The following is a 26,924-nucleotide window of genomic DNA, read 5'->3' as shown; positions in this document are numbered from 1 at the left end:
ACAGTTCACGATAAAAGCAATGGCAGTTTTTGCAAATTTAAATAGTTCCATATATTGTTTCGTAATTTTCAAAAATATTCCAGGGACTGTTTCATAATTCTGAAAAACTTCAGGGAATTTTTTTGCAATCTTCAACAATTTCAAGGACTTTTTCGTAATTTTGAAAAAGTTCGTTTGTTGAATTCTCCACGGGGGCCCCCCTCCGCGAGTCCCCTGTTTTTTTTGCGGGTCCTGGAATTTTTTTTTGGGACAAATTATCTTAGATGGTCTCGTTCAATTTCTCTCACTGTTGGTGCTCGTGGTCTTACAGGCCATCTTGATGGGACTTCTACAAAACCTTCCACACCTGGTCTACAACTTTCCAAGTGGTATACAGATGAATGCTTGGTCATGGATTTTCTCATCAACTCTATTGAATCTAGCATAGTAGAGAGTTATCTCCTCCTTCCTGATGCGGCAACTATTTGGAAAGTTACTAAAGATACATACTCAGAGTTGGCAATGATGCATAGTGCTTTGAACTTAGACAGAAAATCAATCAGTTACAATAGAAGGACCTTCCTCTTTCTCAGTACTATAACACTCTTCGAGGATATTACTAGACTTTAGATTTCTATGGGAAGTTTACACCGAAGAATACTGAAGATGCTATTGCCTATCAACAATGGGAAGATAAACAGAGAGTTTATGATTTTTTGGTTGGATTGAATATAGAATTTGATCAAATTCGTGCACAGATCCGTTCTAGAGAGCCTTTCCCTTCTCTGGCTCAAGCCTATGCCATGGTAGATACCGAAGACAGTCGAAGGATAACTATGGTACACACTCAAACATCTGATAGATCTGCATTGGTGGCTGGTTATGGCAATAATAAATCTAGTTCTCGTAATTTTTGCCCTCCAGTAAAGTGCGAGTATTGTGGAAAAGAGTGTAATGACAAGTGTTGGAAGTTGTATGGACGTCAAACAAATTCCCGTGGAGAAGGTAGAAATGGCATCAAGGGAAGCAATCAAGCATCTGCAAATCAAGCCAGTTTTGACACCCTGAGTACTCCAACACCTCTTTCCTCATATGAGCTCCAGCACCTTGGCCAGTTGATGTCCAGACTTGACTCATCTTCTCTAGTACCGACTTCCAGTGCGAGTATAGCCTCTGTAATTGTTCCATCTGTTGATCCACAATTCCCCACAGGTATTTTTGGTTGTCAGAATGTCAATTTGACCTATCCCTCTTGGGTAATCGACTCTAGGGCAACCGACCATATGACAGGTTCATCTACTTTGTTTCATACTTATTCATCTGTCCCTATTGCTCAGGATGTTCGAATGGCTAATGGGTCTCTCTCCCCTAATTTTGAGAAATGATCTATTATCTGTTCGCCTTCTCTTACCTTATCTAATGTCATGCATATTCCTAAGTTTTCGGCTAATCTTTTATCTATTAGTTGTCACATCCCCCAAGCCGGTACCCCATTTGGAATACCCGGGATGTGATCCACAGTCCAAGGATCAATGATCTGAGGTCCATGCCTCCCACAAACACGGTAACACAATCCGCGTTAATCAATGGTAAACGGTTAATACTAAATATCATGATAAGATAAGACTAAATAAATCGGTGCGGAGGCTACTTAGCATTCATAAGGGTGAAGGTATGATACCACTCTCTGCGGAGAGTGTGATCGTCAAATACATGTCTGTGTCAGATAACTCAAGATAATTAGTTACAAGACCAATGGTTCCACAAATACACCGGGGTGGGGCACTTGCTGGGTTTCTTCTATACTATAGTAGTCTCCTCAATAGTCGATGTACCCTGCTGCGTCCCCCGTGGGCTCCCCGTCTTTCTCCTCGCTCCAATATCGTCCTCCCACTCCGGAGGGTGTTGTGGATCATGTCCGCCTCTGGAGGTGTCATCGTATCTTCGGTCTGTGTAATCTACATTTGCACGGAATGAGTTCAAGAACTCAGCAGATTATTCCATAATTAGAATCATACACATTCGGAACATATATAATGCAATGTGATATGGAACATATGATGCAATATGAGTCTAACTCTATGAATTGGTCTCTAAGGTAGACATGCTTTAAGTCATAGCACCGTACTTCTCTGGGTCGTCATCACTCTCCCATTTCCATATCTTGGGAATGCCGGAAGATCGGTGTCATCAAAACAATTGTAAGGGAATCGGTCACCGCTCTCTCACATCACCATTTGGTCAAGTCTGGCACATGTCACGGAAAGCCTAGCCCAATGCAAGTCATCTACTCGGTCGGTCAAGTCGATTCGGATACGTCCATTCCTCCTCCCCCGATCCTTTCCCGGTATCCTTCAAACTAGAGTCAGCCAAATCCCGGATTTCGGACTCATCAACCCTATTGGTCATCCACATATAGTAAGCGGGAAGCTCTCCGTCCTCTCACGGATTGGTTACCGGTCTTGAGCGCCCGTGAGCCCAAGTCTATCCATATGCAACTCTACCAATAAATGGCCCCTTTCGGTATCCGTAGCATGGTTTATGTCCCCTACCGGATTGGCTACCGGCCTAGAGCGCCCATCCAACCATACACTACCACGGGTTGTTCGGTCTCAATGCCCTTCCGATTCGGGTCTGACACGACAAGGATGAACCTAGCCACACAACTAGACACTCCTATGTATGTCATCCAATAACTCGGGAAAGTGTCGATAGGCACCATCGGAGAATATCCCATACTATTCCCTCCGATGCCCAAGGACGGTGTCGGAGGACACCCTCCAATCCCAAGTCATACGTAAGCAATCACACATCAAATCTCATCATTTCTCATGCATCCAATGCATATTCATAATAGTACTCAAATCATGATATTGAAACGAATCATTATAAACATAAGCAAATCAAAATGATAGAGTAACAAAACAAATGTATAAAGATTTAAATGTTACTGTTCTAACACATATGTATCAGCATCATAATGATTGAAAGAAATTTAGGGATTTCATTCCTTGAATAAAGCATAGTTCAATATTTGATTACTTATATGTTTATGGATATAACCATCCTTACCTTGGATGAGTTGATGATGAATTGAGAATACCAAGAATAGTCCAATAGAAGTGTTAAGGCCCTAAACAAACATCAATAATAAGTTAGAAAAGAAGTCGGGAAGATCGGATGTCATTTGAGTCAAAACTGACCAAGGTTGCTATCAGCAACAACTTTGGTCAATGGTTTTGGTCGATGGTATCGACCAAAATGATCGACCAAAATAGTCCTCGGGCAGAATAGTGGATTTTGGGGATTTTGGTCCGAAATGAGTCTTCCGGTGTTCGGATCAATCTGGAACTTGGAGGCATACTTAACAACAGTAGTAGGACACTATAAATCAAGGAATTAACCCAATCCAATGGTCTAATTAAAAAGCCCCAATTTGAGCTATCAAGTTCAAGTGATAAACATCATGGCATGAGTTGGAATTGATTGCATTGATGAGGAATAGCATGCAATAGCTAGAGGAACTAATAGGAATTCGATTGGAATCATATGGCAATGTTAAACATGAACATAATACACTTTATAGCTCAGTTTGATATCAAATGGTATGATGTTAATAGGTAAAGCATGGAATACATATGCTAGGCATGAGATATAAGCATTAGCATCAATGAATGGCTAAGGGAATCATGGATTGAGCATGAGTAGGCACTTGGAGTGGTGGTTGCAAGGTTGCAGCACCATTCCAAATGTCCCATTAGCAAGATGACAATAGAAAGGAGTAGAAAATGGTAGGGTAGAGAGTGGAATGAAGAGTCATACCTTAATGTAGAAGATGAAGGCAAGAATCAATGATAAACTAAGTGTCTTTGATGAGATACCCTTCACACTAACCAAGGAGCTGCTTTGGGAAGCTCTCCCCCGTTCCCGGTGAGAAAAATGATTGTAAAGGCTCAAGGCTCGAGGTCATATTAAATAGAAAAGGAATATTCCATGGAATCATTAACTTGTCGGATCGGGACATTTTGGTCGTGGTATCGACCAAAATGATCGACCAAAATGTTTTCAGCAGAAAACTCAAGTTTAGAACAGCAACTTCCAGTAGGGATTTGAAAGGCTATACAAGGTCAAATTGAGTGAGGTTTTCTTCCACAATTCAATCAAGAAGTCTAGTTTCTGGGAATACCTTCGGATTGTGCACAGGAGGTCATTTGGTACATCAACCATATTAATCTTCTCCGATGCGCAGACTTTCCTTAAACACTGACAATGCATTTAAGCAAGGGGTATCATTGTCAATGTCCATGGGCTCGGTCTCCGAATCATGATCATCAATCAGAATGGTCCATAAATCTCTTCTTCCACCGCTTCGGGTCCTCGGACCTGAATACAACAGTGGATCCGGGTCAGGGTCAAGGTTAGAATAGGGCTGGATATTACATTAGTAGCCTTACTCGTGATATGAACTGCAAAATAACTTTCTTTCCTTCTCATTGTGTGTTTCAGGACTTGGAAACGGGGCTTACGATTGGCAGTGGTAGACAATGGGGGGCTCTACTTAATGGATGGGTCCCCATCAGCTCTTTCTACGGTCTTTAGTTCCACCTCTCCTGCACTTTTTACCTTATTACAGTGGCATAGTCGTCTTGGCCACCTTTCTTTACCTATTTTGTCCAAATTCCTGATCTGATTAAAAGGTGTAATTTGAATGATTTTTATTATGAGGCATATATTTTGGCCAAACAGACCAGTCATGTTTATCCTATTTCAAATAATAGTAGTAAAATTCATTTTTCAATCATTCACTCTGATGTGTGGGGTCCTTCTTGGACCATGTCTGTATCTAATCATAGATGGTTTGTTACTTTTATTGACTGTTGTACTAGGACCACATGGATTTACTTACTTCACCAAAAATGTGACATTTTCTCGTGCTTTCAAAATTTTCTTAATATGATTAGACCTCAGTTTGGGGCGACAGTCAAAATCCTTCGTACGGATAATGAAATTGAGTACTTGGGTGGCGCATTTCCTTCCTACTCACCAAACCATGGCATCATACACCAAACTAGTTACGTCGACACTCCACCTCAAAATGGGGTTGCCGAACACAATAATAGACATCTACTTGAGGTAGCATGTTCCCTCATGTTTTCTATGCATGTGCCTCTTCGGTTTTGGGGTGAATCTGTTCTTACTGCGGCATATCTAATTAACCCAATGCCTTCCTGAGTCTTAGACCAACGCTGTCCCCTTGAGGTTCTTTTAGGGACAACAATCTTTATAGTCTCACCTAAGGTTTTTGGAAGTGTTGCTTTTGTCCGGAACCACCATGTTCATGGAAAGTTAGATCCTCGTGGGTTAAAATGTATTTTCTTGGGTTATCCTCCTACACAGAAGGGGTATAAATGTTATCATCCTAGTTCTCATCGTTTTTTCGTCTCTATGGATGTTGTGTTCCAGGAACAAATTCTTTATTTTCCCCCTACACCTCTTTAGGGGGAGAGTTTTAGCAAAGATGTTCCAGTGTTGATTCCTCCTTTCGATATTTCTCTTGAGATTCCTGCAGATGATCCTTCTTTGGAAGATGGAATGACCGGACAGGAACAGCTGGGGGATGATATACAAGGGGAGACTAGACCTCTGAAGACCTATCAAAAAAAGCAACAAGTGACCCCTTCTGAACCAAGCCAGTCAAAAGCTATGGTTCCTGGCCCTAAACAATCCGTTCCTCCAGGTGAGTCTGTCTTTGACCCTTCTTCTAATCCTACTTTGGACTTACCAATTGCATTAAGAAAGCATCCTTGAACTTGCACTAAACATCCTATTTCCAATTATATTTCATATTAGTCTCTATCTCTAGAATTTCAAAGTTTTATTTCCTCTTTGTCCTCTACTTCTATTCCTAACATTTGGCAGGAGGCATTATCTCACTCAAACTGGAAAGAAGCTATAGATGAGGAAATGCAAGCTCTGGAAAAAAACAAAATGTGGGATTTGGTGACTTTGCCCATAGGAAAGCAGACTGTTGGGTGCAAATGGGTGTTTGTGATCAAGTACAAGGTAGATGGGACTGTTGAAAGGTACAAAGCAAGATTGGTGGCCAAAGGTTTCACTCAGACTTATGGCGTTGATTACCAAGAGACATTTGCCCCTATTGCCAAGATGAACACAGTTCGTACTATTATATCATGTGCAATTAATAAAGGGTGGAGTTTACAACAATTAGATGTGAAGAATGCCTTTTTGCATGGAGAACTCCAATAAGAGGTATTTATGGATATACCACCTGGGTATTCTACTACAAAGACTTATAGGAAAGTGTGAAAGTTAAAGAGGGCTTTATATGGGTTGAAACAATCTCCAAGAGTGTGGTTTGGAAGGTTCCATAAGGCAATGATATCTAATGACTATAAGTAGAGCAATGCATACCACACTTTGTTTATCAAAAGAGATGGTTGCCACACTACCTGGGGAAACAATCTCCAAGAGTGTGGTTTGGAAGGTTCCATAAGACAATGCATTGATCAAAAAAGTCGGCATAGAGGTAATACGGAAATACCTGGGGGGCCATAGGAGCTTGGTTCATCATTTCTACCTGATTTGCGGGTGTAGTTTGTGTGTCGGTGTTACTCTCGTAGAACTGGACACCTCCACAACTTGTAGAATTTTTCATGTTGTTCAGGTTACTAAGGTGTTCAAAGACTTGGTGGCGGACTTCCATTTCACTATTGAATTGACAGAACATAGTTAATGGCTCGGCGCTGTTTTGAAGTGTGGTATCGAGGTTGAGGCAGAGGGAAGCTACAAAATTCTGGGTAGGGGTTAGATCCCAAATTTTCTTCTCTTTTGCGAGTTGGAGTTGTAGTCAGGAGATTCTAGGTATGCATCGACTTCTTTGGCTTCAAAATCTTCCTTACAAGTGGCGAAGGATCCTTGTTGTGGTTGAGAAGTAGTAGTTATGTTAACTGCTGCAGTGTTTGTATGAACTCCAGATTGAAAATTTTCAGATGCAACAGCTTGCTTCGATGCAAAATTTTCAAGGTTGTTTATCCTCTCCATGAGATTCAAGAGAACAGGGTTGCATGACTTGATAACCGACTCCTTTTTTTTTGAAAGTAATTTTTGCTAGACCTCAATTTGCATTTTGAGCAGCTCTTCTATATTGTTTTGTTTTTCCATTAGCAGATGAAGGTCAAAATAGTTTTTTCATCCTGTTCACACACTAGATACTTGCCTTTCTCCTTTCTTTTCTCATCTCCTCTTCAGTTCTAGTATTGTTGTCCTACTCACTTGCTTTTTTCATCTTGCTTATTGGCTCTTCAAGTAGTTCCACATCCTCTCTAATCTCCTCCTCTTTGATATGTTTTACTGCTGAGTTTTCCATTGATTTTGACTCCTTTTATTTTCCTTCTTTGTTGGTTACACCTTTACCTGTAGATATGGCTTGAGCTTCATCAACAACTTCATTGACAGCTTCATCAGCAACTACCAATTCGGGTACCAGTTAAGCAAAATAATCATCTTCCTCATTATCAATAACCTATACAACATTTGTCACGACTGGTAATGACAGTATGCTAAAGACATTTAGTGGATAGAATTTTTGATAAACCTCCAGTCAGGGTTTCAGTTTTTACCCCCTTCAAAAAGCCCAATTTGAAAGGCATTGGTGATGGGAACCGAGTCTTCAGCTTCATACCTTTTACAAAAACCTGTTTGATGGAGGATTTTCCCACATCAAATACATAAAATTCTTACTTCAAATTTCACATCTATGGGTATACATTCTTTTTTGTAGGTCCTAATAGATGTTCTAATATGGACATTTTGTTAATGTCTATAACCAATTTCACACGATTTGTGGGGTAAGCCCAGCTTTGTGTTGCTACTTGATAACACAGATTTTGACTTCAACCACTCATTTCATTTTCACTGTATATGGCTCAGTGGTGCGCAAAGGCTTAACCGAATTACAGACCCCTCCATCCAAAAGGTAAAATGAGTAGCTGTTACATCATCATCATCATGATAAAATATTTATCCATGGCCCATTCGTTCGAATTACCAAACTCAGTCCAACTCGGTCTGGGAGGGGGCAAATGCCAACGACTGGGGATACGGATTAGGGGGTTGGTATATGGTTCACGATTGCACATCCCACTTATTACCATTATAAGCAGGCTCTACTAAGAAGCCGGACGAGACGAGACGTGCCGTGCGGCCTTTATTGGATGGATGGTCAACCATGCATCTTCAAATGAAAAACAATGGCGGGCGTGCAGCCATGTCCGGCCCCGATTTGCTTGGCAGCAGTGCCTACGTGGCACTGCTGCAAGCAGCGAAAGGTGAGGATTCAAAGTGGGTTTTTCATTAAATCCTCACCTTAGATATTATTACCCATGTGCAGCATTAACTCACTTGGTTTACTTGCTTTCGGTTTACTTGCTTAACTCAAATCAGCTCCGTTCAAACCAAACCAAATTTTACAAGTCTTCTTCCTGTTTAATTGCTCTCAACCAAAATCCAAGGTGAAGTCGAAGAGACTCTGCTCAAAGCTCATCTGTGAGAGCAGCATCTTCATTCCTGGAAATGAAATACCGGTGGTCCAGCCTCGTCTGGGGTCTTCCATCTCTCTTTTTTTTAACCTTTTCATGGTGGCCCACGATATCTGCTTTATCTGCACAGCTGCTCCAATTTCTGAATTTTCTATTTGATTTCATGTTTTTTATTCTTTTTCTTTTTTCTGTACATTCTCTCGATTTTGACTGCAATATCTATTTCAAGATTAGGTTGCATTAGGATTTTGTGTGATATAAGAGTGTTGCTTCTTACAGGTGAACTCTCTCAGTTTCAGAATTGGGGATGTTCTTGTTTCAGAAGCATACATTAATTGGAATAAATCTTGCCAGTATTAACCAGCAGTGTTTTTTTTCACATTGCGCTGTGTTCCCTGTCTCCTGGTATATGGTTTTAAAATTTCTTTACCTCTCATAATAGTGAAAAAACCTGGAAATTTACAGAACATTATTCAAGCTTTCTACATCCAAGTTGACATCTAATAAAGATCAGAGCTATGTTGAAGCCATGGTGAACTTGTGGAGGAGAATTCTATGGGTTGGAGAGAAGCAGAGAGACGGTTTGGTAATGGAGTCTGAACACCAAATTGATGCAAAAAAACTCTTTATAATAAATCTAAATCTAAGAAGATGATCACAGTTGAACTGGGTGCAGTATAAAGGGTACCAAATGTTTAAGAAGAAAAAGAAATGAAAGCAAAATTAATGAAACAAGATAGTAATTGAACGAAAAAAGTTACATTAGTCAAGTACTCAGTGAATATATGCAAGCATAATGCATATATATGCTGTACGATTGCGGGCTAATTTGCGTTTCTTGTTACTGGATCCTTCACCTATAGTCTGTTCAAGAAACCTTTAGAAAACAGGTTAAATTAACTGTTGTAGCCACCACCACCTCCTCCCTCTTCCTCTACCTCATCAGTATGCCATTTAGGGTCTTGCTCTTCATCAGACCAGGAGCTACCAGGACCCATTTCATCATGGCTTCTCTTAGTCCCTCTGCCATCTTCCATTGACACATTCTCATCCATTCGAACATCATCTTCAAGATTGTCATATCGTATTTATTTGATCGTCCAATTCGATTCTCTTCATATAGACCAACAACTAGATGAATTCCACACTTGTTTATTTTGATTGGTTTCTCCATTTCAATTGATACCTCCAATTCATCTCCATCCCTCAACGGATTCCGAAACTCTCTGTTGGTTGCGGCGATCCACATTGATCTTCGGTGTCGGGATCGCATCACATAATGGTCGTTCTCGCTTGGTCTTCTTAGTTTTGTTATTGACATTAGGAAAGGGCGTCTGCAAACTCATCCTCCTCTCCGTATGGCAATTCATCTCCGAAAACAACACATACAATTGCTTTTGGATCTTTAATCTGAGTGGGGCACCTTAAGAGGTGGAAGACCCCGGCTTTGGCTGCCACTCTTTTTGGGGGGGGGGCGCTCCGGATGACGTTGGCGGTCTCTTCGACTTCACCTTGATTTTGGTTGAGAGCAATTTCGGGAAGGACTTGTAATTCGGTTTGGTTTGACCGGCTGTCCGGGTTGCGTCCGGCGTAACCGTGGTTCTGCTGCCTGGGTAACAATTTTGGTGAGGTTTTGCCCCTTTGAATCCTCACCTTTCGCTGCTTGCAGCAGTGCCACGTAGGCACTGCTGCCAAGCAAAATCCCGAAGTTGGAACCCTGCCTGTAACCAGTTATCTATCTCTGTCTACACTGTACAACGTATTATGTCATGTCATATATATTATTTAAAGGAAAATAAAACCCAAAACATCTAGAGATGGGGACGGGCGGAAAAACGAGATTTTTATTATTTTTATTTTATACCTTTTCAATTCCGACTAGCGAAATTCTAGCCGGAGATGAAGGCTTTTTCCTCCGGCGATTTCACTTTTTCCGAGCGTTGGTAACATGCACGTCAAGCAACACCAGCAGTTAAATCTCACACTTAAACGATCAGTTGGACCTCAGAAGAGAGAAACTCAACCTGTAATCATGTTTATACTTAAATAATAATTATAATTATAATCAATCATGAGAATTACAAAATGATCATTTTTTGAGACTTTGACGGACATTGGATTTCAAACCCGACGATCCGTTCAACTTTACCCTTCTCTTTTTTTTCAAAAATGGCAGTCTATTACTCTATTCTACAAAAGATAGATGATATTGACGGGAAACGGTGGAGGAGAATATATTTTTCAATTCTCCCTCCGCTATTATAGACAATCATCACGTGAAGTGAATCTGACGGCTGAGTGTCGTCCAACGGTATTTAAAAAAATAAAACATGCGTGCGCACCTAAACTGTGTCGGTGTCTCGTGAACTTCGTCACCGTTAGCGTCAGTAACGGCGTTTAAAAACACCTCTTTTTGTCTGCTTGACAATGGAAGTGAACTTCGAGAAGAGAATGAAGGAAACCAAAGATATGATAGGATTTATTTAATAATGACTCTGGAAAGTGTCATTACATGTTGGTTTTTTTTCATTGAACCAAAAACAGGAAAAAAGGAAAGCCTCGAAAGCGTGTCGGATTTTTCCTTCTTTTTCGTATTTTCAGATTTTCAGATAGATTAGATTACAGAGGTTCTCTGAGAGCTCTTTTCTGTGGTTTTGGACTCTCTCTTCACGCAGCTACGCTCTAGCCATTCTCGTGCCAATTACTTCTGTTCTGTAGAAATCCGGAAGGAAAAAAAAGAAGTGAAACTCCAACGGGGACTTCAGAGCCATCTCTTCCTGGGAAGATTTGGGCAAGAGATGTGGCAAGTGTGGCTGCTACTCCTCAGCATTTGTGTCTGGAACCCGATTTCTGTCAATGGTGACACAAAACAAGATGACGGTAAGAATTTCGGTTCACAGCTGCCACTTGCCTGCAGCTTCATTTTCAGTGTTCCATTTTTTCATTTTCTATTCTTCTCCTATTTCACTTTTTATGCTTCATTTCGCTTTCGACTATGAATATTATGTGGTTTGAGGACGTGTTTCTAGTAATAATTACAATGCTCTGTCACTGTAAGCTTCTGTTGTTTTGATTGCTTTTGGACATTGGGCATGATTCCTTCACAGCTTGTCGATGATCGCTATATTTTTTTAACACTCAGACATTGTTTTGACATAGATGGATCTTCGAGAGTATGGAAGTGGATCTCGAGTTTTTTTCCCACTGTAATATGGTTGCAGGGACTGGTGATGTGGGCTTTGTTTACTGCCTCTGTTGTATGTCTATCCATTTTTTTCTACTTTTCTAGCATTCCAAGCTTTAGTTAAATTTGTGAAAGATGAGAAGTGATGATTTGTGAGAGAAAAAGCACTTGGCCCCGCCAGACACGGTTGATTCAGGTAGATCCATGCTGGATAATTGGTTAAATATAGGAAACAAGTAACGGATATTTTCGCAATAGATTCCTACATTTTGGTCGCTTTGTTTCCTGGTTCACTTGGAGTCAATGTTAAGACCTTAGATTGGATTACATACCCAAATTTAAAGTAGTTGCCGCATCGCATCAGTATTTACTTGCATCTTTTCTTACTTTCGCCTTTTAATGGGTCGAGAAGAACCCCCCCCCCCCCCCCCCCCCCAAAAAAAAAAAAAAAAAAAAAAAAGGAGGAGGTATTTTCTAGGGAAAGTCTTTCTTCATTCAGGATTACCATAAATCGTTGTTTATAAACATGTTTCCTTCTTGTAGCAGTATTGTTTTTTCCCCATCTTGAACCGCAGTGTGTAGAGTTACAGTTTTTAAATATGACCATGGAAGGTTGTGGGTATATTTAAATCTTCTGTAGTTGTGGACATCATATAAACACCTGTTTTATCTGTATTTGATGAGCAGATTACATCTATGAAGATGACTTATTATTATTGTTATTACTTATTATTATTATTTTGTGTGTGTGTAATGATAAATGGGTCTCTCTGTGAATAGCATTTCTAAGTGATTATGATCTCTCTCTTCTGTTAACTCCTTCTCTTTTACTTAAGTTTTTTCTAGGATATCATGTTAAAACATTATTTCTCGGGCCACATCTTTTCCTCATTTCATTCTCGTAGGGTTTTTATGGATATTTTGAATTGGCTCTGTCTGGATTTTGGGTTTCTTCATGGTAATTACTAGTTGAGTTTCACTTTCCCTTGTTTATTGTGGTATAAATTAGTAATAGCATCTCCAGCAGTCTAAAAGTGGTGTTTTTCTACATTTATATCTTTGATTTTATGTAATCATTAAGCTAGATTGGCTGGTACAGGATGGTGAGGTGAACTGTCACAAAATTTCCGTTATATTTTTAATCTACATACATTCATATATGTGTGTGTTGTTAAATACTGTCATATGCTATTCCTTAATATTTTTTGAGCTTAAGCATTCTATTAGTTCTCCATAACCAACACGATAATTTGTAATAACAACAGATTAATGTCTGATGGAAATGTATTTCTGGATGACTCTTTATTGACTACTTCTGTTGACTTCTTCTATTCACAGCTTCTGCCCTTAGGGTCATGTACAGCAGCCTGAACTCTCCCTCTCAGCTAACAGGTTGGAGTTCAAGCGGTGGTGACCCATGTGGGCAGTCGTGGAAAGGTGTAACCTGCTCTGGTTCTGCAGTTACAGAAATGTAATTTTCTTTTCTCTTCTATTTTCCCATCATATTCTAATGTTTATAAGCCCCCATGCTCTGTTTCCTAATGCATGCATAAACTTCTGCACCATATCCCATCAGCAAATTATCAGGTCTTGGACTTACTGGGTCAATGGGGTACGAGTTAGCGAGTTTAACTTCTTTAAAGAACCTGTGAGTTACCTTTTTTTTTTAATTATTTTTTATTTTATATCAGCTTTTATTGATAAATTACTCAACATATCAAAATGCATCCAGGGATATAAGTAACAATAATGTTGGAGGCCAGATACCTTATCAACTCCCTCCGAATGTGCAGCAACTGTAAGTTCTCCTAGCTCTAGATTCTATTGATCTCCTCTTCCCTCCTCCCGGCCAAAAAAAATATATATAGAAAAAAAGCATGTACTGATATTTTAACTGCAGAAATCTCGCTGGTAACTCCTTCGGTGGTGGGATTCCGTTTTCAGTTTCTGAGATGACTTCACTTAAATACCTGTGAGTACCATTTGATTATTTTGCATGTGCAAGATGCCTTGATAGGTCTTGAACTAAACAATAGCTTTATTGATTACTGTAGAAACCTCAGTCGTAATGGACTTCAGGGTGAGCTGGGTGACATATTTGGACGGCTTTCTGCCATTACCACATTGTGAGATATCTGTCTAACTCCTGAAAACAATCATTATCACTGGACACTTGATAATCTCATTAAGAAATTTCTACATGGTCTTCTTAATAATTAAGCTTATTAAATGTTCAAAGTTTGTGGCCTGTGTATGGTATATGATTTTGTTCATATATTTAGGCTGTGCTTGTTTAGATATAAGTAAATTTTCAGAAAGGTCAAGTAAAATTGTACATAGTTTTCAATTCCAATGCATTTGGATGAAATGCAAGAAGTTGCATCAAGCTTCATTCTCTACATGTCTCCCAAATTTCTACTTGTAAGATGTATCATTGTTTTTCTTTTCTCTCTCTTTTTATTTTATTTTCTTTTGTGGAGAGTGATGAGGGACAGAATATTTCTTTTGCACTTTGAATCAAGGAAGAAAATTTGACCGAATCAGGACTTCGACCTTGCAAAAGGCCGAAATTTCGATGTTTCGGTCGACATTTCGGTTGAAACTAGACACTTTTTTCTAGAAATTGGAACTTCAATTTCGGGCCTCATGTGGACTCAAAATGATTTGGATTCTTGCATATTTCCTATTTCAAGCATAATAAACACAATGAAACTAGTATTTTGCCCCAAAAGAAAACCATTGAAAATTTATCATTCAAGTATACTAACAAATGACTAGTTCCGACAAGTGCAAAATGTATTGCATACAGGCATAGAATCATCAGCATACATGAATTGTTTGGTATAATAGTTACAAATACAACAAGTCAACAAAATAAAATGACCGACTAAATCAAGTGATGGTGTTTCACATGTATTAAGTTGAAGCCTATATATCATGTATACATAAAATAAAAATACATAATTTTAGAAAATAATATTAAAATAAGAAAATGAAAAAATGGTAGCAAATAATAAAAAGATAAGTTTAACAAAACACAATCATAGATCATAGTCCTAGGCTAAACATATATTAATTTCAAGGCAATACAAGATCATTTAAGGCATGAACAAAACAGAAATAAAAAAAAGAAAGTTTGGAATTGTTGTGGTATGGCTCATGCTTCACATTCTATTATTGCCGGAGTTTCCTTCGTAGTTGTTGTGGCTTAGGAGGTGTTTGGAGGCAAAAAATGAGCAAAATAGGTGTTTGAAGGCAAAGGAGTTGTGAAAATTAGGTGAAAATGGGATAGAAATCAACAAAAACTAAGGAAAAACAAATTGGAATGTTGAAATGGTCGAAATATCCAAAGTTTCGGTCGAAATTTGACACTTTCCTGCAACAATTGGAATTTCGTTTCGTTTCGTTTTTTAAAAATGCAGGGTTTTCGACCAAAATTGTCGAAATTTCGGTTGAATTTTCTTCTATGCTTTGAATTTTAGTTTCCTATATGAATGCATAGTGTGTTTCTAGTTGGTCACTCCGTGTAAAAATTGCACTCTTTCATTTTACTTTGGATCTCTTCCCCACTACCTGTACCCCTACCCCCTCCACTTTTGTTGTGCACTTCGTTTTTTAAGAAATGAGGACCTAAAATGATTCAGAAAAGAATAGAAATTGCAAAAAAAAAAACAATCACACAGCAAGATTGCCTTTGTCCATGATGAGGTGAGAATTGAGATTTACTTCATTGCCATGCAGAATAAGGTTGAAACTGATCATCCTTACTCATCTCACAATTGCTTACTGAGAAAGAGCCCCTGCTTCAAATTTATAGTGAAACCTTTGCAAGTAATTTACTAGAATATCTGTACACAGCCTGTAAAAATTATTAAGGGCCCTCACAATCAGCCCATTCATGTAGTTATGTTAGCAACAAAACACAAGACAATGTACCTCAACATTTTTTAACCAAACACAGCAGTGATCTGAGTTTAAGCATGCCAATCACTTTCTACAGAGTGCAATGTCCATGGTTGTCAAGGTGACAAGGTGAGGCTAGGCGCTAGAGGGCGATGAAAACCAAGGTCACACCAGATTGCCTTTTGACCCAAAAAAGGGCCTACGCGCCTAGTAGACGCTTTGATAACCATGGCAGCGACTACCTTGTAGTACATTTTTGCATTTTTAGGAGGGACTTCTACACCACATAAACATGTAGAAAACTTTTTAACAGCCCTTCAATTGGCCGACTTATGTTAGTGACAATATTGTAGACATTGTATCTCAACAGTTTTTAACCAAATACCACAGTTCTCTTTGAGTCTAAACAGATCAATCACTATCTATAGAGTGCAGTGTCCACCGTTGAAATCGTTTAAAAATTCTTTATCCCTTGTAGCATTTCTGGGTGACTGACCTTCTGAATGATAATGTGATGAACTGATGATGATCTTCTTGCTGTTCTTCAGGGACTTCTCTTTTAACGCATTCACAGGCAACCTTTCTGAGAGTTTCAGCTCCCTTTCAAGTATTACTAGCTTGTAAGTAAAACAGCAGGTTACCTCAGTTGATACTAGTACTTAATTGGTCGGATTTTCCTTGCTAAGTTATCTTGTTACAATTATGTAGGTATTTACAAAACAACCAATTTACGGGTACCATTAATGTGCTTGCGAATCTACCCCTTGAAATTCTGTGAGTGATCTTTGTTAGTTTTTTTGAGAAGCACGTATCTTGCTGGTCCTTTATATGAAGTTCTCCATTCAGCCCATTTAATGTTCCATTGCATTTTTGTTTCCAGAAATGTTGAAAACAACCATTTTACCGGCTGGATTCCTGATCAGTTGAAAAACATAAACAGTCTGCAGTAAGAAACACAAAACACGGAGTTTCTTTTTGTGAAGATGGAATTCTTTGTTATTGTTTGGATTTTAACTTTATGATTTTCTTCAGGACTTCAGGCAACCCATGGACATCGGGGCCTGCACCACCGCCTCCACCATATACACCTCCACCATCAACAACACATCCCCCCAGTCCAAATAAGGGTGGCAGTAACAGCCCTCCTAATGGTAATGATGGTGGAAAGAAATCAGGTATAGGAGGTGGTGGTGTTGCAGGAATAGTGATATCTATTGTGCTTGTTGGTGCAATAGTAGCGTTCTTCTTAATGAAAAGGAGATCCAGAAGGCCCACAAAAGATGCTGAAAAGCTTGACACTGACCGACCTTTCACCCCTCTTGCTTCGAATGAAGTCAAAGGTAGTGTGCTTTACCTGTTGACCCTTTTTCTTTGAAGCTTTTTTTGTAATGCACAATTATGCATCATGTTCTCCATAATAATTAATCTTGTCTCTGTCTTGCAAAAATTGTTTTGGTAAAATGCAAGCATCACACTGGAAGTTGCTTAAATCACATAGCTTAAGCAAATCAGGGAAAAGTTTCTATAAGGTAGCCAAAGCAGGATGACTAAGATGATAATGCGACTAAAGTAAATAAAGCAGGAGCAGAAGAACTAGAAGAGGTGACTATAGTCAAGGCCAAAAGAGAACAATCAAGCGAGTATGGCCCACTATCTCATCTACCACTGCCAATCGTACACCCCATCTCCAAGTCCTAAAGCATACAATAAGATGGGAAGAATGTTACTTTCTAGTTTAAGTCCCCAGTAGGCTGCTAATGGATAGAAGGTTTTAGTATAAAAATTCGGAACATGTATCACCGATAATAAGTGTAAAGAGGAAGAACAATGACTAGATCCTTTCTTAGGAATTGCAAAAAATGAACCATCAGCAATTTGTAACTTTGCAGTTATTGGAAACAGAAGAGTAGGATTGAAATAAAGATTGAGAACTTGTTCTGTAATCAGTTGTGCTGGAGTCAATAATCCAGGAGGATTGACTTAATGATGCATGCATTATGTCAACTCCAAAACATACCCAAGGTAGAAGAATTCTAGCTGTTGCAGAAGCAACACTAGCATTGGAAGTTGGTGCAAATGAAGATACCTCAAGCCTGGTCATTAACTGACATAGGTGTTGGAGCTAATTTGAAGAGAGAGGTACACTAGAATGATCATCAATAGTGGGTTGATGTACAGTTGCTTGGGGCGTCTGATGCCCAGTACTATGGCCTCCCTCTCAGGTAGGAGAATGTCCGTGAAGCTTCTGACGTTTTCCCAATGTGTTACATTTGTGGCCATAGTAATTTCACTTGATTATGACACGAGCATAACCACCAGGATCAGCCATACAAGACTAGGATGCGGGAGAAGAGAGCCCACGGGAAGTGACGCTAGAGCCACCAAAACCAATAACAAGAGCCAGCCGTTCAATGACAACAGTATACATAATTTGAAAGGCTTGCTCAAGAGAGGGAAACAGCTCACGGTAAAGAACCTGAGCACCAATCTCTGATAATGATAACACGGAGTTTATCCTCCCATTTCTGATAATGAGTAGCATCAGCTTCACAAGTGAGAGTTAAGCTTCCCATAAAAGTCCAAAGTCTGATCGTACCCTAGCAGAGTGTTATAATACTGAGAGAGGGTGAGATCCTTTTGCTGCAATTGGTTGACATTTGTCAAATATCGAAAGACTCAACATTTTTAGTCGCTACCAACTTTTAGATGTCTCTTTCGCTACTGTTGAGAAACACTGTGTTAGTAGAATGGCTTATTGATCAATGTGATCTCAAGCCCTCTATTTATAATAAAGTGGAAACAACACTATTACATAAATACCCTTACTTGGGTAACAAGAAACAGAAATTTACATGAACACAAACTCTAATTTAACTCCTAGTAGAATCCAACACTCCCCCTCAAGTTGAGGCATAGATATTAGTCATGCCCAACTTGCCCACAATAGGAAAGAAATTTCTTTCTTTCAAACCCTTAGTGAAAACATCTGCCACTTGGTCTCCAGACCTCACAAAAGGCATGCAGATAAGCCCTTGTTCTAGCTTTCCTTTGACAAAAAACTTGTCAATTTCAATGTGCTTAGTTCGATCATGTTGCACCGGATTGTTAGCAATACTAATAGCAGCCTTGTTGTCACAATATAGCATCATAGGGTTTGCAACTTGGACTCCAATATCTTGTAGCAAGCCTTTCAACCATAGTAGCTCACAAACTCCACGAACCATAGCTCTATATTTAGCTTCGGTACTGGATAAAGCTACCACATTCTGTTTCTTACTTCTCCAAGTAACTAGATTACCTCCAACAAAGGTACAATAACCTAAAATTGACTTCTTGTCTGAAGATCTAGCCTAGTCTGCATCAGTGTATGCTTCTACTCTTAGATTATCAATGGGTGACAAAACTACTCCTTTTTCAGGAGTTCCTTTCAAATATTGTAGTATTCTGGTAAATGCTTTCATATGAGCTAAATATGGATCATGCATGAATTGGCTTACTATCCCCATGGCATAAGCGATGTCTGGCCTGGTGTGGGACAAGTAAATAAGCTTCCCTACCAACCTCTGGTATTTTCCTTTGTCCACTAGTTCTCCCTCTTTTTCTTTAAGTTTAGCTCCAGCTTCAATAGGGGTATCAACTGCTTTACACCCCAACATTCCCACTAATAAATCTAGGACATACTTTCTTTGGAATAGGAATATACCCTTCTTTAATCGAGCCACCTTAATCCCTAAGAAGTACTGTAACTTCCTTAGATCCTTAATCTTAAACTCTCTGCCAAGAAAGTCCTTCAACCTTTGAATTTCTTCACCATCATTCCCTGTGATGACAATGTCTACATAAACAATGAGAAGTGTGATGTTTGTATCTGACTTCTTGACAAATAGTGTATGATCAGCATTCCTTTGCTTGTACCCAATAGAAATCATTGCCTTCAGGAGGCGTCCAAACCAGCATCTGGGAGACTGTTTTAACCCATAACTTGACCTCTTCAACTGATAAACTTTTCCTGCAGTATTGTCATTGGAGAAACCATGTGGGATTTCCATATAGACTTCTTTCGCTTACTCCCCATGTAAGAAGGCATTCTTTACGTCTAGTTGGTGCAAGTTTTAGTCTTTGTTCACAGCTACAGACAACAGAACTCTGACAATGTTTAGTTTCGCAACAGGGGCAAAAATCTTCTGATAATCAATCCCATAGGTCTGGGTAAACCCTTTTGCAACTAGTCTAGCTTTCAACTTGTTGACTGATCCATCCATATTTTTTTTAACCACAAACATCCATTTGCAACCCACTGGTTTTTTTTCTTGGAGGAAGTGTAACCAACTCACAAGTATCATTTTTCTTCATTGCTTGCATTTCCTCTACCATAGTTGCCTTTCATCTCTTATTAGCATAGGCTTCCTGCCAACTTTTAGGAACAGATATACATGATAGAGAGGATATAAACGCACGGTAAGAGTCAGACAAAGAGTCATAAGAGACATATTTAGCTATGGGATGCTGAGTACAAGATCTGACTCCTTTTCTCATAGCAATAGGAAGATCAGAAGAAGATACCTCAAGGGAAACAGTAGAATATGATTCTGGAGCAGGAGATTGAAGTGGTAACGTGTCACCTTCTCCACTTACTTTAGCCGGTTGTAATTCTTCCTCAGATAAGTCTGCACCTCCTTATTCTGGTTAATCTTGTTTTGAAAGACCTAACAGTGTGCCTCACAGGAGTGGTCTTCCCCTGGCTAGGTTCTTCACATGATTCAAAAAACGAAGGGGGAGGATTAGAGTCCTCAAGTATACTGGCCGAAGTCTCCCCCTGGTCTGGAAACTCTTCTTGAACTCTTAAGTTGTGTTGGTGTGTGATAGGAAGATCTAGAGTTGGAAAGAACACCTCTCCTATAGGACTCTCCCCCTGGAGAGGTGTATAGTAAGGGCAGGACTCATTAAAAATGGCATTAATGGATACAATGGTTTTCCTGGAAGGAGGATGATAACATTTGTACCCTTTCTTAGTAGCAGAATACCCCAAAAATATGCAGCGTAGGCTGCTGGGAGCCAGCTTACTCTGATGGGCTGTAATTTTGGCATAACACACATCCAAAAATCTTTGGGGGAATAATAAAAAAAAAGGTTACCTGGAGAATCTCATTAGGACATTTAAAACCAAGTATCTTCCTGGGCATCCTATTCACAAGGTAAAAAGCAGTGAGTATAGCATCACTCCAGTATTGGTCAGGTCCTTTCATAGCAATCATAATTGAACGGGCTATCTCTAAAAGATGTCAATTCTTCCTTTCGGCAACCCCATTTTATGCATCGTATCAACACAACTAGTCTGGTGTATTATGCCAGAGTCAAAGAGATATCTTTGAAATTCACCATCAATATACTCTGTGCCATTGTCACTGCCAAGGATCTTCACAGTGGCATTGAAATGAGTTTTAATCATATTATGAAAATCATGAAAACATCGAAAAACCTCATTATTTTTTTTAAAAGAAGATAAATCCATATAGAACGAGAGTGACAATCAATAAAAGTAACAAAGTACCTATGGCCTGTAATAGACACACGTCAGCAGGGGCCCCACACAGCAGTATGAATTAGCATAAAGGAATAGATTTTCTATTATGAAGAGAAGGTAAATAAGTAGAACGAGTCTACTTCACAAAAAAAATCGTCCTCGTTACAAGAAGAAACCAAACCAGGAAATACTTTCTTAAGAGTTCTTAGAGGGGGTTATCCTAGCCTATGATGCCACTGATGAAGGTCTGATATTACCGAATGGACCTAATTAGAAGATGTGGTCAAAGCAGAAGTAGATCCTCCAATCGGCTCGAGCAAATAAAGTCCTTTGTTTAGTTTACCATGTCCAATTTTCTTCCCTGTGACCAAATCCTGGAAGACACAGTAAGATGGGAAAAAAGTCACTTTACAATTTCAGTCATGTGTAAGACTACTGATATAGAGCAAGTTAGTAGAGAAAGAGGGAACATGTAAAACTTTAGACAAAATAAAGTGATGGACAATGCTGAATGGTCCATTTTCCAGCAATGGAAGAATATGAGCCATTAGCAATTCGAACTTTATCACTTTCAGTAGTTGGAGAATATTGTAAGAAAAAGGAGGATAAACCTGTCATATGATCTGTGGCTCCGGTATCAATGATCCAAGGAGTAGAAACTGAAGAAACTTGGAAGCCTGTAAGAGTTTTACTTGAAGTAGCAAGGTAGGAGTTGGTATGGGTAGTCGAGGAAGCAGTGGCAGAGGCTGTACCGGCAGTAGAAGACTGCAGAATACGTCGCAGAGTAGCTAACTCCTTCTGTGAAAAACCAATGTCTGTAGAGGGTGTTGTGAAAACTGTCTCAGAAATGTGAGCTTTCGGTTTTCTTCTTCTTTGTGCTCTTTTTTGCTGAAAATCAGCAGGCTTCCCATGGAGCTTCCAACAATTGGCCTTGGTATGATATGATTTGTGACAGTGTTCACACTTGACTATCTCCTTAACTGAATTAGATTTAGTGCTAATAGACTGTAGGGCTGATTTCTCCATAATAGGAGCATGAAGCATGGTTAATCAACAGCTTTCCTCACGCTGAACAAGGGCATAAGACTGTTCTAGTGTAGGAAGGGAGAACAACTTAATACTTGCACTCTGATTTGATCATACTCCACATTCAAACATGCCAAGAAGTCATATACCCGAATCTTATCAACGTGCTTCCTATAAGTAGTCACCTCATCTGGGGTGATAATCCCCATAATGATCAAACTATTGCCAAAGAGATCGCAACTCAGCATAATATTGGGCCACAGTCAGTTCCTTTTGGGTAGTCTCATGAAGCTTCTTTCGTAGCTCATAAACCTGTGCATCATTCCCCAACTGTCCATATGTTTCAGTAGTAGCCTTCCAAATTTGGGTTGCAGTATCAAGTAATAGGTATCCACGGGCAATATTTAAATTCATGGAATTCAAAAGAAATGACATAATAGGAGAGTCATTTGAGATCCATTTATCCTGTGAGACGCTTGTGGTAGTAGGTTTGATAGTGGTGCTCTTAATGTGTCTAACAAGTCCTCTTCCGGCAATAGTCAGGTAAGCAGATCGGGACCAAATCAAATAATTTGTTCCATCAAATCTTACCGAAAGAGGATGAAGAGTGGGGTAATGTTTGGAGCCAGTGGGAGCATTAGTATCATCGGTAGTTGCCATGTTGAAAAAAATTGGCTGCAGTTCTTCAGTCATCACCCTTTGACAATAACTTAAATGTCGCAGAGTGTTCTTTCTTTCTTCTTCTCTTTTTTATTTATTTATGGGAAATTACAAATAAGTCCCAGAAAAATTGGAATTTGCAATTAGGCTCCTGAACCTATGCAAATCTACATAAAAGTCACAAAATTTTGTAAATTTACAAATAGGTCCCTGAAATATATAAAATTGCAAATAGACCCCTAAAACTATGCAAATTTACATAAAAGTCCTTGAAATTTTGTAAATTTTCAAATAGGTCCCAGAAAATATGCAGATTTACAAAAATACCCTAAAAGAATGTAAATTTGCAAATTAAACCCCTAACCATAGTATTTATGTTTTTTGTTGGGCTAATTGAACCTATAAAAGCAGGTGTATGAGCAGCTTCAGGAGCGTATGAAGAACAAGAGAAAACAAATCGAAGAAATAACTCACTGTAGCATCGGCAGTGGAAGAAGCAGCAGTAGTTGCAGGAGCTGAAGCTGAAGCTGTTGCAGTTGCAGAAACAGTGGTAGTTGTAGGAGCTGAAGCTGAAGCTGTTGCAATTGCAGAAGCAGCGGAAGTTGCTGATTTCTTCTTCTCTTCTTCTTCTGCAACGGAAGTTGCTGATTTCTACTTCTCTTCTTCTTTCCTCTGTTTTCTGTTCTTATTCGTCCCAATTCGAATCAAGACGGAACTGAATCGAGACGGTACTGAAAAACTGCAAGCAGGAAGAACTGAAGAATGGTGATGGGTTTCAAAAGAAAAAAAAAAAAAAAAAAAAACAGAAGAAGAAGAAGGTAGTTCTCTGTTCCTAATCAAACTTAGGCTCTGATGCCATGTTGAGAAACACTATGTTGGTGGCTTATTGATCAATGTGATCTCAAGCCCTCTATTTATAATAGAATGGAAACAACACTATTACATAAATACCCTTACGGTTAACAAGAAATAGAAATTTACATGAACACAAACTCTAATTTAACTCCTAGTAGAATCCAACAGCTACTTTCCACTCGTCAACAATATTCAAGGATGAGTTAACTCGGAAATTGAAGGTTCAGTTGAGTTGAGGTGGTAGCCCATCATAAGGCATTCATCAGTTTATCATTTGTCTTGAGTCAGACCTGGAGTTTTAGGTTTCACAGAATTGCCATGATATTGCCAGCAAGACTGTTAACCAACTGCAGGTATAACAGATCGAGACCACCGCAGGTAATTGGTCCTGTTAAGCTTGATGGCATACATCTGAAAAGAGAGAGAGTCACACTCACCCATAACTGGAGCCTCCACTTTAGACAAACCAGTAGATTCAGTAGTCATCATTGCTGACCGGAAAAATAAGCTCAGAGATCATTTGTCATGTAAGGGTTTATATTATATATAGGCAAAAAAGACCCTTGGTTGGAGAACAGGTGCTGACCACCAAGGGGAATAAGCCACAAAGAGCAGCCAAAGGCCAAGGAGAACTGATGGAAGAGAGGTGGAAGAGAGGAGGCCTTGGGGAATGGAGGCTTTGGCAATGTTGTGGTATGGTGGTGGTGCCATGGGAGGATGAGGCAGAAGTGGTAGTGGTGCTTTGGCGGTGCTAGAGAGGCGATTAAGTGGGGGTGGGTGGTCATGTTACTGGAAAAGAAGAGTTAAAGGAGGCGATTAAGTCTTGGACAGTGTTTCTCAAACGTCTTCAGTATCAAGTCTTGAAACGATGGACTCGTACCATGATGAATATTCTGAGAACCTGACTTATGTCAAGAGAGACGCAGCCATCCATATTTATGTTAATAGATGAGTATAAAAAAGTAGAAAAACTCAATGTGGGCTATTACAAAATAATATCCGAGGGACAATTCTACCCTTATACCCAGAATTACAGCATTCGTTCTCACCCAGAAAGCAGAGTTTCAGTATTCCAAAGTGAAAATCCAAGTGCACAATAAAGAAAGTTTCCTAGTTCCCAAAAAAGGGTTTTTTGAATGCATGGCAATCATTGATTGACCTATTGATCAGCAATTAAGTCAGGTTGAAAGAAGTATTTATATCATTAACCACTTACTTGATTAATTATGCTTATGGTTGACTAGAGTATTTCAAGATGCAATTGATCTTAATTTTTCCGAAAAAGAAAGCGTTCCTACCAAAAACAAAGAAAGTGTTGACAGAATTCTTGACCAAAGTTCTGGTAACCTTAAAAGACAGTTAATTCTACAAATCGAGTTAGGAGAGTATACATGAAAGAGTCTTGAACCGTGAAATGCACAGAATGTAAGATCCCTGTTGTCTTTCTGGAAGTTTTCCAGATCATCATTGGAATGGACTGAGTGACTTGGTCCTCGTATATATATATATATATATATATATATATATATATATATATATATAATCTTTGTTCCAAGGGGTCCTGGTAGTTTTTTGAATAACTTATCCATTATCTCCTTAGTAAAAATATTACCACTTAGAATGTAATTCCCGTAGTGCCGGCAAGGTTGCAGAGGTGCCAAATGAGTCTGTTAATGTAAGCCTCTCTTGACCTAAAGAGACAAAGACCTTTAATTTGGTTGGGTTACTCCTCGAAAATTTTGAAATTTACACATGACCTTGCATATCATTCTAGTCCTTAGATCTCAAAAAGAGTTGAAATCTGGTTGGGAATAAACAGAAATGCATTCCTTGGCCCAAAAGGAAATGCAGAAAACATCCCTGCTTCGTAGTGCAACTTCTAGAGCGGGCTTGGCCATAAGTCTCGGTTGGTTCGATGTAAGTATGCAGGAGCCCTGTAGGCCTTGTGTTTTGCGTCTGTTTGTTTCAGATATACTGATTAAAATACTCTGAGAGTATTAGGCATATTTGCATATAGTTTTGCATAGTTCGATCCAGCGAACTTAAAACTTTCTGGACCCCTCCCCCTCTTTAATGTTTTCTGCATTTCCTTTTGGGCCAAGGAATGCATTTCTGTTTATACTTAACCAGATTTTCAACTCTTTTTGAGATTTAAATGCTTGGATGCAGTTCTAGAATGATATGCAAGGTCATGTGTAAGTTTCAAAATTTTCGAGGAGTAACCCAACCAAATTAAAGGTCTTTGTCTCTTTAGGTCAAGAGAGGCTTACATCAACAGACTCATCTGGCACCTCTGCAACCTTGCCGGCACTACGGGACTTACGTTCACTGCCCTTCACGGCTCTGCTGAGGCCTTTACCCAGTCCTTGACTGTCATAGCCTATTCCTCTGACTTTATCAGATAGGGTTCTTTAACTCTACTCATTCTTTAAGATTTAAACAGACTTTCAGACCGTCAGGCACCTCACCGACTATTTCACGGGGTTATAAACAGCCATCTGAACTTCTGAATAATTCTTAGGATTATTTAACATCAGCTTTCGTAACAGTCTTTCACCAATTCTAGATAGCACTGGAGTTGGGTCTCTTTCAACCTGTACTCAACTGCGCATACACCTAGTCTCGGTTATTACTGAAACTACTCATCTGGGATTATTAATGGAATTTGCAGATGCTCCTACATGTATGCAGTGGTGGCCGTCACCAAGAACAGAGGCACGACTGTAGGCATCTTCCACGGTTATCCACCTCGAATATGCATGCAAAATGATATGAAATACATAATTACCACACTACTCCAAGCCCATATCTTTAAACAATAAAAATTAAGGAACTTACTAAAGAAGACTCAGTCTTCCTGCGCTTTGCTCTTGTGATCAGCGAAATATTGGAGTAGAATGCTTCATAAACATTAGTTAATTATTATAGAACAAACTTCTTCTCTTACAAGCACACTAACACTCTTACTATTCGAGATATTCAGAATGCTCTCTCGATCGATACCTAACTAGTACATAAACTTTCCTTATATAGACATTGGAACCCAAAAAACATAAAAAGTAACATAATAATAGAAAAAGGATAAAAAGGAAATCTTATCTGAACGATGATTCGTTCAGTCCATATTTTTCTTATCCTAAAGTTACATCAGAACTTTTGATGACGTCATCATGGCGCCAGCAGAGAATCTTTGTATGCGTCGCCGGCGTCTTTAGATAATAACTGTTCCAACTTC

The 26,924-nt window shown here is 39.2% G+C and overlaps 1 protein-coding gene and 1 non-coding gene across 2 annotated transcripts in view; both read left to right on the top strand.

Annotated features, from left to right (window-relative positions):
• The first annotated feature begins 8,802 nt into the window (after positions 1-8,802).
• On the top strand, positions 8,803-8,950 carry LOC149012039 (small nucleolar RNA snoR137). The gene has a single exon (XR_016174915.1). It is a non-coding gene; the product is annotated as a small nucleolar RNA snoR137 (small nucleolar RNA).
• A 2,031-nt stretch (positions 8,951-10,981) lies between these two features.
• Positions 10,982-26,924, top strand: part of LOC149012038 (protein STRUBBELIG-RECEPTOR FAMILY 6-like) — a 33,858-nt gene continuing 17,915 nt past the window's right edge. The window contains exons 1-10 of the mRNA XM_089160325.1: positions 10,982-11,417; positions 13,060-13,192; positions 13,298-13,369; positions 13,454-13,519; positions 13,622-13,693; positions 13,776-13,847; positions 16,173-16,244; positions 16,333-16,398; positions 16,505-16,570; positions 16,657-16,964. Coding sequence (XP_089016451.1) covers positions 11,336-11,417; positions 13,060-13,192; positions 13,298-13,369; positions 13,454-13,519; positions 13,622-13,693; positions 13,776-13,847; positions 16,173-16,244; positions 16,333-16,398; positions 16,505-16,570; positions 16,657-16,964 — 1,009 coding nt within the window. The 5' untranslated portion in view covers positions 10,982-11,335. The remainder of the gene's footprint in view (positions 11,418-13,059; positions 13,193-13,297; positions 13,370-13,453; positions 13,520-13,621; positions 13,694-13,775; positions 13,848-16,172; positions 16,245-16,332; positions 16,399-16,504; positions 16,571-16,656; positions 16,965-26,924) is intronic.

Source organism: Hakea prostrata, chromosome 7, assembly GCF_041222555.1.
Source record: "Hakea prostrata isolate BN-2017 chromosome 7, UWA_Hpros_2, whole genome shotgun sequence".
In the NCBI taxonomy this organism is placed as follows: Eukaryota; Viridiplantae; Streptophyta; class Magnoliopsida; order Proteales; family Proteaceae; genus Hakea; species Hakea prostrata.
This window is presented reverse-complemented; position numbering and strand designations above follow the sequence as displayed.